The following is a 15,194-nucleotide window of genomic DNA, read 5'->3' as shown; positions in this document are numbered from 1 at the left end:
CAACGATGGCAACAGGCAGGAGGGCTTTTCACCTTGCTGCAATCCAAGTCTACTTTGGTCTGAAGACGCTGCTCCCAGACACTGGGGAGGGTTATTTGGAAGCTACTTTCATCAATCTGCTAATTCCCTTCACGTGTACTCACCCAGATTCCCTGCCTGCCCCTTTACCTCTGAAACGGAAACCAGAATTAAAGGGATTTGTTAATATTTCATTAAAATCTAACAAAGCTACGCCAGGCAACAGAGAGATGGTTGCCAACCTGTGGACCAGAAAACCCAGGAGGATTTCAGTTCCCTAGGAGGACCAGGCCCTGCCATTCTGATCACTAGCTATCCCCAACAAAGCACGACCTCACGGGGCTGGCGAAATGTGACGTTCAGGAGGAGGCCTTCATCCCTCTAGGATCCCTGCTACGTCACACTGGTGCAGGCCTTGGAAGTGGGAGAGCAGACCCGAAGACCCAGCTCTGCCGGTGACCAAGCAGGTCACCGGGCCAATCATTCAGCTTCCCCAGCCTTGATTTGGGGATGATCTTCACAGTGGCTGGGTGCTCTGCACTTTGGGATGCACTCTCACTTTACAGAAGGGGGCACAGAGGGCAGTGGATGGCAGAGCAAGGGTCTGGACAGCAAAGGCCGACGGCTCCTACGGCTCCCTTGCTACTCCCCTACAGAAGAGTAAGACTCAGTGTGGGGGGAGGAGAAAAGGGGGTCAATATGATAACCCAGACAAATTAAGATGCAGAGGCCGCCACACGCAGCATCGAGGCTGCCTTCCATCCAAAGGACAGACATCCACCCCGGGTGACCAACATGTTCATGGTCTGAAGTCAGATCCTATTTAAGTACCAGGCCCTGAGCACGTCAGGTCTAGGGGAGCCTGGCTCTCAGTCTGGACTTCTCCCTCCCCCCAAGATGTCAACAACGAACCCATGGAGGAGCTTTTGTCCACCGGACTCTCTAAAGACAGCGCGGCACCGTGGGCAGCGATCAGCCCAGGCATCCTTGGGCAGCAAGAGGAAAGAGAAGGACGCTCTCCTGAGAAGACCTGGGAAAGTGACTCCTATCACCGACTACCGTGACTTTGCCTCTTCTCTGACTCAGCTGCTTTATCCTCGAGGATAGACTAATGAACACCTTCCATAACTGCCCTCACTGAGGCCCCCCGCCCCCACTTGTACTGATTTGGAGGCGTCTGTCCCTGCCGTCTCCTCGAGGGCCAGGACTTGCCCCGGTCTCGCACCCGGCACACAGTAGGTGCTTTCCAAGCGTGAACTGCCTGGCTGATCCCAGCAGTGAGACTGGGGCCGTGGCCCTGGGGAGGGACGGGGGTTTGAGAGGGCACTCACCGCAGGGGGCTTCTTCCTCATCTCAAAGGTGCGGGTGGCGCCCAGGCTGAGGGAGGCGATGATGGGGCATCTGCCCAGCGAGGGCTCGTCATCACTGTGCCAGTCCACACTGTCCTTGTCGTTCCGATAAAGGTTGCAGAGTAAGGAGTTGAAGGTGTGGCCGGTGCTCTCCTCGATGCGGCTCTTCAGCATGCTCAGCACGGGGTGCCACTGTGGGAGGCAGAGGGAGGTGAGAGGCGGTAGACACCCCAGCACAAGGCGGGCCTCGCCAGGATGAGGAACACATGAAGCACACAAGCGGGCAGCGATGGGAAACCGAGCCATCTGCTGCTGCAGAGCCCACCTGCCCCGCCCAGCGTGCCCACGCCTCCCCAGCCCCTTCTGCCCCTCCCAGCATGCCCACACCTCCCCATCCCCCCAGATGCAGTGCATCTGCAGCTACACTAGAGCACGGCCTAACCCGTTTTATCCTTGCCCATCACACCTGAGGACAAACTCTTACATAGTCCTCCTCACCATTGGGAGGCTGGGGCACAGACTGAGTCCGCAGTCAAGAGGGTGCCCCCCACTGTGGCCCCAGCAAGGCACCCAACTTCTGCCTTGTTTCAGGGCCCCAGAGAAGGACCCAGCAAAGCACTGAGAAAAGCCCCTTGGGAAGAGAGGGACCTGACTGAAGACCCCAGGCCACAAAAGAAGGACCTGCACAAATCCGGCCCTCCAATTCCTTGTCCCTTCTTTTTAGCTGAAGTAGCTGGACGTGAGCTCCTTCAAGGGATCCCTGCCATGGGCAGAGTCCGGCCCACATAGCCTGTCTGCTTTAGAACTCTCCCCCCAGAGCAGGGCGTTTGCTGGGTCTGCAGGTAGCTCATAGGTACCACCTGGATGGCGAATAACCACCTTGCTTTGTAACCCTCCTCCTGTTAATTCTGTTCCTGTATTTATTATGAAAAATGGGATTATTTTATTTATGACTACTTTGGGGAGTTGTAAAAAGAATAGAAAAACATGAGATCAATGAAAATTCAATCATTGCAAATGTGCCAAATCCCTCTTCCATGCAAGGACCATGGAGGGACATCACTGGGGAGGGGGGATACAATGCTAAGTGAAGTTTGCTCCTTGTCCACGAGAAGGAGGGAAGAGGGAACAAGTAATCAAACGACAATAAGTCCCAGTGGAGGCCAAGTATAGCACAGAGGTGACAGCAAAGTGCCGAGCTCAGAGGAGGAAGAGACGCTTCCATGGGGAGATCAGGGAAAGCTTCTCTCCTTGTCCTAGAAGCAGAGCGGAAAAGGCCCTTCATTATGGGTCCACCGCTGCTTTGAGACGGAGTGGATGGGATTAATTTTACAAAGATTTTTAAGGCTGTTTCCTGTTTGCCTTATTTTTTTTTACACAATGACCCCAAGAGTGAAAAGCCAATTGTCCTTCACCATGACTCTCCTTTAATGTGAGGGCTCAAGAAGACTTACACAGCCCCTCTGTGCCTACGGGGTTCTGGGTCACTGAGGGCGGCTGCTGCACTTGGAGACTTTGGTCCTTTTAGGAAGTTCCTGTTTTCTCACCACTTGGCAGGAAGCTCTGATCCCAACCTCATGAGGCACTTTGCACCTTCTATGGGACACCTTAAATTGTTTTTTTGTTGTTACAGTTTCTTTTAAGTTTCCTACCAGAAGTCTAAACAAAGCGCTCTTCTGAGCACTTCAAAGAATCTTCAAAAATACAGGACAGTGTGTATGAAGGCGGAGGAAAGAATAAGTCAAAGAAAGCCGGCAGAATTCAGGGTCACTTGGGGTTCCCAGCTGCTAAGATCATCAAGGAAGGGCTTTGAGAGATCTTGCTTTAGCCATAACAATAGTTGGGGAACAGGAGCCAGGAGTTCAAAACTACTTACTATTCTGTAGTAAGTACCAAGTTCTGAACTAAAGTCATGCTCTTTTTTTCTCCTAAAAGTTCCCCAAGCAACATGGCGAGCTACATTTCCTGATGATTCTAAAGCTTTACATTTACTGACAATACCACAGAAGCAAAGATCAGCCAAGATTTAACAAGGAAAGAGGCATACATCAGTGTCTCCTTGCATATGTAATTGCTCAATAAATATCGATGGAAATGAATGAAAAAAGAGAGATCTTTCTGCAAAAGGACTGAGCAACAAAAAGAAACAACTCTCAGCATCTCGGGTTCTACAGTTCATAGGATGCGATAGTAATCAATTCTGTAATGTTTCTAGGTTGCGAATATATCCATTTTTCTCAGTGGCAGGCTGATGGAGAGACGGGAGGAGAACGCAATGAGCCAGAGGACAAAGCCTCCTTTATCACTGTTGCACCAACTCCCCCAATTTCCTGACAACCCAGGGAGCTGAACTTCTCAGGGAGCCTAAATGTATCTGACATACGCAAGAATGGCATCCCGTCCTGAAAAGTGATGAGAAAACAGTCAATACTACAGAAATAAAGGAATCCCAGAGCTAAAATGAACATGGAACGCGCAGTGTGAAAGCTAACAAAAGAACAAGCCAATCTGTTGGGTGATAGTCTACTCTGCTTCTAAAAAAGGGGCTTTACCAGCTACTTGACCCCATGTTTTAAAACTTGTTATCCTCAACTCGGATACCAAATGTGACAATCAGGCCACAAGCTACAAAGATTATTAAAACTCTATCTGCAAGGCTCAGGTTTGTTTTTCCCAATAAACTACACAATTTCAAATGAACAAATCCCAGTCCTTTTGAAGGAATTTCAAATTGCCAACAGAGTCCAGAAGGAAAGAAATTCGAAGTGAGGTCCTACTTTAAACCACCACTTAATAAGCTCCATGCCTTTTCCAACTTAATCTGGAAAGATCAACCCCAAAGAATAAGAGCTCCTCTCCCCTTCCCAGAAGAGCTTATTTTCCAAGCTCTGATTCAACAACTGTTGAAATGAGTGGCAATTAATAATGCCAAGTACCATGGGCCCCAGTAAATTATAGGAACTGAACTGAAAGCTCAATTTGCAATGCAAGTTTCCAAAATAATCTCAGATGGTCAAGGGTCCATTATTTGCCTGGGCTATATACAAAATGTTAAACTAGGAATAATGATTACACAAATTTTCTTGAGTAAAAAAACCATGACAGATCTGTTTAATACTTTTACCCTCTCATATCTTCAGGTCTAAGTTTTCCATTACAGATTAACCAGTATCTGCCACAGATTTAACTACCTCTTCTGAAATGTCTCACACATCTGTTTATTCACATAGAGTGAGCATAATCTCCTTTTCTTCCAAACTTATTAACACACAATATCCCTTGCCAGTGGCAAGGATCCTACAAACTGAACTGAAGGCCCCTTCTTGTATACCAACTTCATCCTCTTGACATTTTAATTTACAAACTAGACCATAACTGCCCACCCCAGTGAACATTCCAAACAAAGGAAAAGGGAGGCAGACATCCAAGAAGATAAGTTTGGAGACCTAAAAGCTCCAGTCTTAAGCACAGAAATCAACATAAAAAGCTCCAGATTCTTCAGAAGTAACAAAACTGTCTGGGAAAGGGACAGTTTTGAACTGATTTCATAGGGCAGGATAAAGGATACTACCTCATAGGTATGGAGAGGCCCATATATACATAGAAAGTAGAACGGGTGAGAAAATAATCTTTACTTTCTTAGGATGCTAAGCATTGGTTCTATTTTGATCTCATTCTTTAATTGTTTCACTAGATCATGAAAAGAATGGAAAGTATGATATTCACTAAGGGCCAAACGACTGGTCCTCCACAGATCCTATCCAGTGGGATTTTAAGTTCTATACCATAAATTCTTGGTATTTAGTCTATAAAAATATATCAATTATAAAATTTAAACACACTACGGCAACAAGAAGATTATATGATGATCAATTTTGATAGCTGTGGCTCTTTTTAACATTGAGATGATTTAGGCCAGTTCCAATGGTCCTGTGATGATGAGAGCCATCTATACTCAGAGAAAGGACTGTGGGAACTAAATGTGGTTCACAACATAGCATTTTCACTCTTTTTGTTGTCTGCTTGCATTACATTTTCTTTCTCATTTTTTCCTTTTTAATCTGATTTTTCTTAGGCAGCAAGATAACTGTATAAATATGTATGCATTTATTGGATTTAACATATATTTTTACCATGTTTAACACATATTAGATTACTTGCCATCTAGAAGAGGGAGTGGGGGGAAGGAGGGAAGGCTTTACAAGGGTCAATGTTGAAAAATTATCCATGCATATATTTTGAAAAAAAAAAAAAAAAGCTTTAATAATTTTTTTAAAAATGTAAACGTACTTGAGGATTTGGCTCCATTGTAATTCTGGAATAAGTGTAAGGGAGTTCTCCATACCACGCTGTCAATCTTGGCTGCAGGTAACTCATGCCTATAGAAAGAAATTACAAAGCCTTTGGAATTTTTCAGTCGGATTCCATTTAATACCAACACTGGTTCTAATCTAGTTCATAATATTTCTCCCCTTGCAGAATCTGATTGTGTAAAACCTAAGGGTGGTCTCTAATTAGTGGTATCTGTGTGTGTACAGACACACACTTTTTTTTTCTTTTCAAGGAGAGTTCATTCTCTGAATACAACAACAGAATCAATACATTTTTGGAGTATTTATTAAGAGCCTTGCAACGTATTAGATGGTACAGAAAATGTAAGGGAAGCATAAGAAGCCCTTCCCTCAACAACATCTCTCTCAGACCTGAATCAGAGAAATACCAGCAAGGTGCCGGTATAGAAGCACAGACGGTAAGTACAACAAAGAGGAGTATACAAAAGGAGACTGGCGAGGGCAGTGTAGCTGGAGGTGAGCCATGAGGAGGGCCTTGGGAAGATGGGTAGGATTTGTGTGGGCAGATAGAAGTAAAGATATTCCAAAGTAGACAGACCGCATAAAGAAAGACCCAGAGATCTGAATGTTCGTGATGAGTTAAGGTGGAAAGACATTTACCTGAGAGGAGCCAGGAATTCTCATTAGAGAGGAAGAAGCGATGAGGTTAATGAGGAAGAAGACAAGGGCAGGGTGAGGGAGATGAATGGTAAGAAGGGAAGAGATAACACTTTTTTTCTCTTTACAAACCCCCGGCCCCTCTCCCCCCACCCCATATGGCTGGGCTGCTGCCAAAGGCAGGGAAAGGGCCCCCCAGCGTCAGCCCCAGGCCCAGGACTGCACATGATAAAACCGACAGGGCAACAAAACCCTCATGTCAAACCCAGTCTTCAGCCCGAGACCTCCCTCCCCCTCCCTGTCCCTTCCAAAGGGCCTCTCCTTTCCTTACTGATCCAGGGGAGGAGGTGCTCCGAGGAGCTGGCGCGAGGGTGCGCTCCCCCCTTCCTCCTCCTGACAATGCCAAGGAAAGGTGAAGGCACAGGCGCCCCCCGGTGCCAGCATGTGGTAGAGCAGGCACCTCACATAGCTTCACACCCCAACTGTCTCCAGGTTTTTAATCTGACATGAGAACAGAAGTCCTGCTTGTAATTCTCTGCAACATGAAATTAAAAGTGCACGAGAGAGAAATCAGAAGGGGAAGCCATGGGGAAGGGGCGCTTTCCATTTAAAGGTACAAAATGTTGGTTTTAAGTCACCCAGCAGAAACTGACAAAGGACCTGCTGAAAAGGAGGGGCCCAGCAGAGGGCGGGTGCTGGACCCCAAATCAAAGACGAGCGGGCGAAGAGAGGAGAAAGCCAACGGAGCTCGTGGCGAAAGTGCACCAAGCTCACCAAGCCAACGACAGAAGAGATTCTTACAAAAGGTTTCAAACGGGGAGAAATGTATTGGAAAAGAAGTTTCTGTTGGATGGGCTCCCCGAGACACCCTTCCCTTGGGATCCCAACGACCGCTCCGGCAGGGAAGCCAGGCAAGCAGAGCTGGACCGACAGAGGAGCAGCATCAGAGCCTGAGGAGCTCAGCCGGAGTGGTGGAGGGGAGCACGGAGGGGAGCACGGAGGGGAGCACAGAGGGGAGCACGGAGGGGAGCACGGAGGGGAGCGTGTGCAGGTGAGCACAGAGGGGAGTTTGGGGAAAAGAGGAGGGGGTCTGTTTTGGCCATATTGCCTATAAAATGCCTAGTGAACACTGATTTCCAGATGAGTGGAAGGCAGTTGGAGATGTGAACCAGAGAGATATGGGTAAGATAGATTTGAGAATCATCAATAAGGAGAGGATAATTAAATCTATGGGAACTGATGACATCACCTAATGAAGAAGTACAGAGGGAAAAGAGAAGAGGGTCTGGGACAAAACCCTGAGGTTGTCAGGGTTTATGATTTTATAATTCAAGGCATGATCTGGAGGTGGATCCGGTAAGAAAACAGAGAAGGGGCAGTCTGAGCCGTAGGAGGAGAACCAGGAGATGGAGAGCAATGTCCCAGAAAGCAAGAGAGAAGAGAGAAGATCTATTGTCAGAAGCTGCTGCGAGAAAAGGACAAGGACTGAGAAAAAGCCACTGAATCTGGCAGCTAGGAGATTCCAGAGAGTAGCCTGGCAAAAGGTCAGAAGTCAGAGGGTAAAGGGGGAAGCAGAGCTCTGCTGGGGGCGGCCTTTTCCAGGACCGAGAAGCCGCAGATGGCTGCAGTCAGGAGGGGAGGGCTCAGTGGGAGGGAGATACGGAGAGCCAGCGGAGCAGAGGGAGGCCAGAATCAATGGGAGAAGGTAGGACTGATGGGACAGCCTGGGCAGGTATGAAAGGGGCTGAGGAACAGGTGAGTCTGGAGAATGCCCTGGACCCTTTTCTGTAGAAGTCGGGCAAGGGGCTCCCCCGAGAGGGCCGAGGGAAGTTTGAGGAAGGAGGAAGAAGGGTGGAAGAGCCAGCAGGGACTGCGGCAGGGCTGCCGAGCAGCAGAGAGGGCCCAGCTGAGGCTGCGCAGCAGAAACCTGTGGGGCCCAACCCGAACAACTGCGCTTCTTTCTGCACTCAGTGTGGAGGTGACTAATCTGGGGGTGACCCAAGGCTGGGCTGGCTGGAGATTTAAGAGAGGAAAACCAGGAGAATTGAATTGGCTCAGAAGGGGTTTAGATGGGGGGAACGAGGAGAAAGGAGGGAAGACAGTGATTGGAGGTCCCGGGGTAGACACACAGAGGAAGACAGAGGAAGAGGTGAAAGGCCAATAATAGATTTTGTAATCAGAGAGGGGAATTTCCGGTAGTACACCAGGGAATGGCAAAAAGTGGAGATGTAGCTGATGGGAAGAGCAGGCTAAAGAACTGAGTGTCCAGGGTTAGAAACAGGAGCTTCCAGTCTACAAGAGCTTATGGCGGGGCTAACAAAATAATCCTGGGCAAATAGCCACAAATAAAATCTGGGCACGATCGCCCAAAGCAACAAGTGACCCCATCCTTTAGGCTCCTCGTGCTTCTTGAGAAGAAACGTCTTCCATGAGGGAAAGGACCTTGAAAAGAAGGCTTCCCTTTTATGGGCTAGGACGATGGGAGCTCTCGGGTGTTCCTAGCTTAAAATGAGAAATGCCAGGAAGGTGAAGAGTTCCCCTGGACGCACCCTCTCGATTACCAGTCCGCTGCTTCCATGGAATATCTTGGCACAGTTGTTCAAATATCCAATCGGCTTCTTCCGAGTCAATGAAATTGGGAAACAAGCGTATCCTGATGAACAAAGCAGAAGCACGACAGGTTAAAGGGCACCGAGGTAAGATAACACGCTGAGGCAATCTCTTCAGATGTTAAAGCAAAGAAGCAATTTCTTGGGGCATCTCCACCTCCTATTAATCAAGAGGCACTTTGGAAAACCAACAGTCAGCAAGGCAGTGACTGGACAATACTGTGCTGTGGAAACCAGAGGGACCTGGGCCACGAAAGCATGCAAAGAGATTGCATAAGCTAGAGCTGTTAGGAGAGTGCTCTTCTTGGGATTTTTAAATATGATTAAAGAGGTACAGGCCCAACAACAGTATGCAAGCACAATCTGCTTAGGGAATCTGGCAGAAAACAATCTAGAGAGTACTCAATAACTTCTATCTTCAAAAAGATACGTGACTGCTCTATAATAATATCTGCAAACAGTTACTCTGCTTGGGGAGGAAATAAAGTACACTAAAAAGCTTGTATTATGTTACATAACCAAATGAACTGAGAGAAAAAAACCAAAAACAATAAAGTCCCTTGTGAGGGAAGGAGGAATGTTTCACAAAGCCAGGCAAAAAGAGTGAGAAAAAAAGACCAGGAAGACGGGCAGAGTAGAGGGAAACATGAACAAAGGATGTTCACGTAACTCGGCCATGAGACTGGCATACAAAGTACGCCAATTTGTGATGTCATGATTGTATGTTATAGCTAAGAAAAAGAATATAAAGTACTTGGATGCAGTCTCTGACCTTGGCTTATCTGAGAACACAGGCATGGGAGGCAGTGAATAGAATCATTCCCTAACCATGTTGCTAGCTGCATGCCTCTGTGTTTTAGGATCAAACCTGTGGCATGGCAGCCCCCCAGCTGGTTCACCCATCCTCCTAGCTGCTCCATTCATCCCTATGTATCCCCGACAGCAAAGGGGGAGGCAGTCTCGAGTCAGGCAGGATCAGCACGGGAAGGCCACTCTCTTTAGGGTGCTCAGACCTTGGTGGCCTGAAGCCACGAGTTACGGTTCAGGCCTTTGGGATAAAATGCACAAAGGCTCCCACTCTTTGTTCTTGTGGGAATATTCCCATTATCCAAGAGCTCCCAAAGAACATCCACCCAACATTCTCATTTATAGGCATGCCCTCACTCTGGATAGGGGAAGAGGCAGTGAGGAGACCTTAGAATATGTGACTTTAACAGCTACCTTGACGAACCTGCTTTTAATTTATAAAATGAGGGGACTGATCCTTGCAAACCCTGCCTCACTGGATTAGTATGAGCAAAATATTCTGAAATGTTTACTGTTCTAGGATTTACAGTCTCCAGAATCAAGAACAATTTCCATTTGGACATCCCTCTGCCAATTCCACAAGATGTGATGAGATGCAATTATAGGCAACATGTTACTGTGGCCAAAAATTTCATCAACAAGAGGTCAATCTCTGGACATCTATCACTGAGACGACAACTCAGCATCCAGCCAGGTTGGACCTTGGACAGTAGCCACAGACTGTCACCAGACTCATACTTAAGGTCCTTGTATTTCAGTGGAACCTGCCAGAATTCCCATTTCCCATGCAGAGCCTTCAAAGTTGTATTTGTAATGATATATGTAATTATACACAATTCCTTAAGAAAACAAACACTAAAACTTATGCAGGCCAATGAGAGTTGGATTTTTCAAAATGATGCCATTGGGAGGTCTTTTCCTCATCCCAATATTGAGAACTTCCTTCAGAATATCAGTTTTTGAATATCCTCATTTGTGGCAAACTTTTACCTTGCAGAGGGGAACTGGAATTGAGAAAAATTATGAGTAAGTGGAGCCAAAACTGATGAAAATAAAATAGAGAGTGAAATGGCAGTTTATATCCAAAAGCGGCTTAACTGCAAAATAGTAAGGTTGTTCATCCCTTACAAATGGGTTCTGAATTCAACTTCCAAAAGTAATCAACAGCAGCATCACTGAAGGATGCAATGAATATCTCAGAATGGACCCCAGAAACCAGCAAAACTTGAATTCAAATACTCTCAGAAGATGGCTGCATGACCTGGGAACATAGTTGCTGAGCTTCTCAGTTTCAGTTCCTCACCTTTAAAATGAGGACATGCAACAAGACATCCTCTAAAGCCCCCTCTATTTCTAAGTCTAGGCTCCTATGAGTTTTTAAAGACAACCTTCATCAGATAAAGTTCCAGTTTGCTTAATTTTTTGGTTTCTTTTTCTCTCACATCTCTTAGTTTCTACAGATGTAAAAACCAAAAGAAGTAGCCTAATTCCCATTCTCCACCTTGCTGAAGGAACCCTGGCCCTCAGCAGCTCTTCTTCATCTGTTAAAAGTTAGAATAATTTTTTTTTTGTTTGTTTTTGCTGAGGCAATTGGGTTTAAGTGACTTGCCTAGGGTCACAGAGCCAGGAAGTGTTAAGTGTCTGAGGCCACATTTGAACTCAAGTCCTCCTGACTTTAATTCTGGTGCTCTATCCACTGCACCACCTAGCTGCCTCCCCCTCCCCCCAGAAACTTTAATTTTTAATTTTTGTTACAAGGAAGGGATACTGAAAAAAGAAGGGAGGAAGGGTATATTAAGAAATGAATAAAAAACAAACAAACAAAAAAAAAACCATGAAAAGCAAAATCCAAAAAGAATTTCTGGGGAAAAAAAGTTTGCAATTCACACTCCACAGATAAGTTATGTGAGTAAAAAAAGATTAGAGATTTAAAAGTGCTTTTTAAAAGTTACAAATAATCACATAAACACAAAATACACAAAAATTACAAAACCAGAAAGAACTTTAGAGCTCATTTTGTCCAAATCCACTCATTTTATAGATGAGGAAACAGAATTGCTTTCAAATTCAAAATAGGATTCAGGAATCTGACGTCCCAAGTTTCGATTCTGGGCACATACATGAGTATATTTTCAGAGTTCCCCTCCAGTGGGGACTCTGAAATGACAGTGCCTTCCTGAGAACCAGCCCCTCTGCTGAAAGGATTCACTCACCGAGAAGTGCCTGTGGGTGATATGCTGATTTCATAGACACCTTCTTTGCTAAGGAAAGAAAACAGAAGAAAAACTCAGTGTAAGAGGTGATTTTTTACAGGCTTCTTTTTCTTTCTTTCTTTCTTTTTTTTTTTTTTTTAATTATAGCTTTTTATTTACAAGTTATATGCATGGGTAATTTTACAGCATTGACAACTGCCAAACCTTTTGTTCCAATTTTTCCCCTCCTTCCCCACCATCCTCTCCCCCAGATGGCAGGTTGACCGATACATGCTAAATATGTTAAAGTGTAAATTAAATACAATATTAGTATACATGTCCAAACATTTATTTGGTACGGGCTTCTAAGTATACATTCAGAAATTTCAGAGAGCCAAAATAGGGAAAGGTAAGATAGAATGTCTCCTCCTCTTGCTGAAGGCCAAATAGCCACAATGGACAATATTTACAATCTTTTTAAATAGGAAAATTAGGCATACGAGACTATGAGGAAAAATAACACAGGTTCAATCCTCAGTATATCTACCCATATTTTCCTCTTAACCCTTACACAGGGTGCCATCTACTCAACATCCAGCCTGTGCTGGACTTGCATGAACTGATACTAAGTGAAGTGAGCAGAACCAGAACACTGTATAGACGAACAGCAAACCTGTGTGATTAATGACTATGATAGACTCAGCTCTTCTTGGCAATATAACGATTCAAGATAATTTCAATAGATTTGGGATGGAAAAATGCACAACTCATATACAGAAAAAGAACTATAGAAACTAAATGCAGACTGAGGCATATTTTTGTCATTTTTTGTTTTTTATTTCCTGTGGTTCTTTCCACTTTGTTCTGAATTTATTTTCATAACATGACTAATATAGAAATAGGTTTAAAATGATTGTATATATGTATCACCTATATCAGATTGCTAACTATCTTGGAGAAGAGGAGGTAAGGGAAGGGAGAAAAAATTTATAAACTCAAAATCTGACAAAAATGAACACTGAAAACTATCTTTACATGTAATCGGAAAAAAAAATACTATTAAATGAAAAAAAGTATGCAGCCTATGCACATACAATGGCACCAAGTTTACTCCACCATCATTTTCTCCTATCATGTATAAAGTTGCAGATTTTTCTTGTCTATCAACACCATTAAAAATGGCTCTCTGGCTCTAAGCCGGCTTCTGTAGGGGCTGTAAAATATGTCTCCAATCCTCAAAATAATTTTAAAATGGCAGTTTTAACCAGGAAACAAGGGTAATTTAAAAGGGTCTGATGTAGAAAGTAACAATGCCTTTTCTTTTACTTTCTGGAAGAATTAAAAGACAATTTTAATATAATCTGTCCCTGGGACTGGTGATTCAAAAGCCAAATAGTTGCCTGTCTAATGATGAAAAAAGGCTGCATGCTTTCAACATAGCTATGGCTAGACAGCAAGGCTGGGGGAAATAAACTAGACACAGAATTTTTCAAATCAGACACAGAAATGGAAAACTAAAACCTTGAGGGCAACAGCCTGAATGCCTTACGGGAAACATCAAACTTGGCACTTCTCTAGGGCTGGAGTTCTTCTGAGATCTCAAAAATCTTGCCAAACCTAACTACATGATATAGCAATGAGGGCAGGAGAAATCAAACTCTCTGCATTATAGCAGAGACAAGGGGTTAAACAAATGCTCTAGTTCATAGAACAAGTCACTGACAGAAAAGTACCCATGCAGACAAGGAAAAGGAGGGATGGAGTATAAAGTGTGGATGTGGATCCTTGGGTTCAAAACTTAGCTCTGACAATCACTAGACAGATTGGGAAGCATTATATTTGTAATGCTCACAATTCAGAGCTGTTGGGGTGAAATGCTTTGTAATCTCCAAAGTACTACACCAACAAAAGCAATTACTACTGTAAACAGATTATCTGGACTTACATTAAGATTCATAGACTAGAAGACCAAAGATAAAAATGGTCAGTGCCGGAGGGACTGTGGGAAGACAAGCACAGTAGGATGTTCTCAATGAAGCTACAGAAATCAACGTGGAATTATACTATAAGAGGCCAAATGTTGATACATCTCTAACCCTGAGATCCCACTACTAGGCAAAGATTATAGGAAGTTTTATTTAAATCAAAATATTTGGAGCAATACTTTTTGTAGTTGCAAAGAACTGGCAACTAAATAAGTGCCAACTGATAGGGGAATGCCTATGTGAATGCTACACATGAACATAAAGCAATCATTCATGAACTATAAGGAACTATAAATATGAGAAACGTGAGAAGAAGAGAAGTAAAGTGAAGTAAAAAGAAAACAGGAAAATAGCAGATATCCACACTGCAACAATATAACGTGAGGAAAAAAAAGAAACTGAATGCTGTGATTATAGTACCAAGTTGCATCCCAAAGAAGAAATGAGACTTTCTTCTCTTAGGACTATAGGTGTGGGAGGGTGGAGACTGAAAGGTTTGACTGATGGATAGGTTAGTTTTACTGAACTGCCATTAAAAAAAACCAAACACTTTTCTCCTTTATTATTTGTTATAAGAAGCCTTGCTGAGGAGGGGAAAGGATATATTCAAAAATGAAAGCAACATTAAAAATCAACAATTTTTTAAAATGTATTATGCTATATCATACATACAAGTTAGAAGATTTATGAGGGATTATCAAAGGCTCAGAATGCTAGAATATTAATTGGAGACAATCTAGTAGAGGAAAGAAATATAGTCAGGAGAGCCCAAGGCCCAAATTCTAATCCTGTGACTCTTGACAACTTAACTAACTTTGGGGAACCTGTTTGTTCACCTATAAAATGGGAGAGAATACTTATGTCCTAACTGCTCACCGTGGCTTTGTGAATCTTAAAGTACTTAAACTGTGAGTTACTATTAAATTGTAAATGCCCAAAATGGAACATCTCCTTGTAAAATTTCTGTGAGCATGAAAGCTTAAGGGAGAAAGGGTACTTGTTGGCAGTAAAGACCTAGGCATTTGAGCTCCGTGGATATGACAGATCTCGACACGAGGGGCCGACAGACACTTCTTGTCATGTAGGTTTTCAATTGTCTCTGACTCTCATGTGAGGTTTTCTTGGCAGATATTGGAGTGTTGCCATTTCCTTTTCCAGCCCCTTTTATAGAAGAAGAACTGTAGCAAAAGGAGTGAGGTGATTTGCCCAGGGTCGAACAGTGAGAAGTCCAAGGCTAGATTATAACTCAGGGAAGATGAGTCCTGCTGACTCCAGCCCTCTGCCC

General features: G+C 44.3%; 1 protein-coding gene across 3 annotated transcripts in view; it reads right to left on the bottom strand.

The window, feature by feature from the left end:
* Positions 1 to 15,194, bottom strand: part of ALKBH3 (alkB homolog 3, alpha-ketoglutarate dependent dioxygenase) — a 45,917-nt gene that overhangs the window by 19,449 nt on the left and 11,274 nt on the right. For all 3 annotated transcript variants that reach the window (XM_051963941.1, XM_051963942.1, XM_051963940.1), the window contains 4 exons: positions 11,946 to 11,993; positions 8,866 to 8,969; positions 5,658 to 5,746; positions 1,350 to 1,559 (listed from right to left, as the gene is read on the bottom strand). In XM_051963941.1, coding sequence (XP_051819901.1) covers positions 1,350 to 1,559; positions 5,658 to 5,746; positions 8,866 to 8,969; positions 11,946 to 11,993 — 451 coding nt within the window. The remainder of the gene's footprint in view (positions 1 to 1,349; positions 1,560 to 5,657; positions 5,747 to 8,865; positions 8,970 to 11,945; positions 11,994 to 15,194) is intronic.

Source organism: Antechinus flavipes, chromosome 6, assembly GCF_016432865.1.
Source record: "Antechinus flavipes isolate AdamAnt ecotype Samford, QLD, Australia chromosome 6, AdamAnt_v2, whole genome shotgun sequence".
In the NCBI taxonomy this organism is placed as follows: domain Eukaryota; kingdom Metazoa; phylum Chordata; class Mammalia; order Dasyuromorphia; family Dasyuridae; genus Antechinus; species Antechinus flavipes.
The sequence above is the reverse complement of the archived record's forward strand: the minus strand, read 5'-3'. Positions and strand labels throughout refer to the sequence as shown.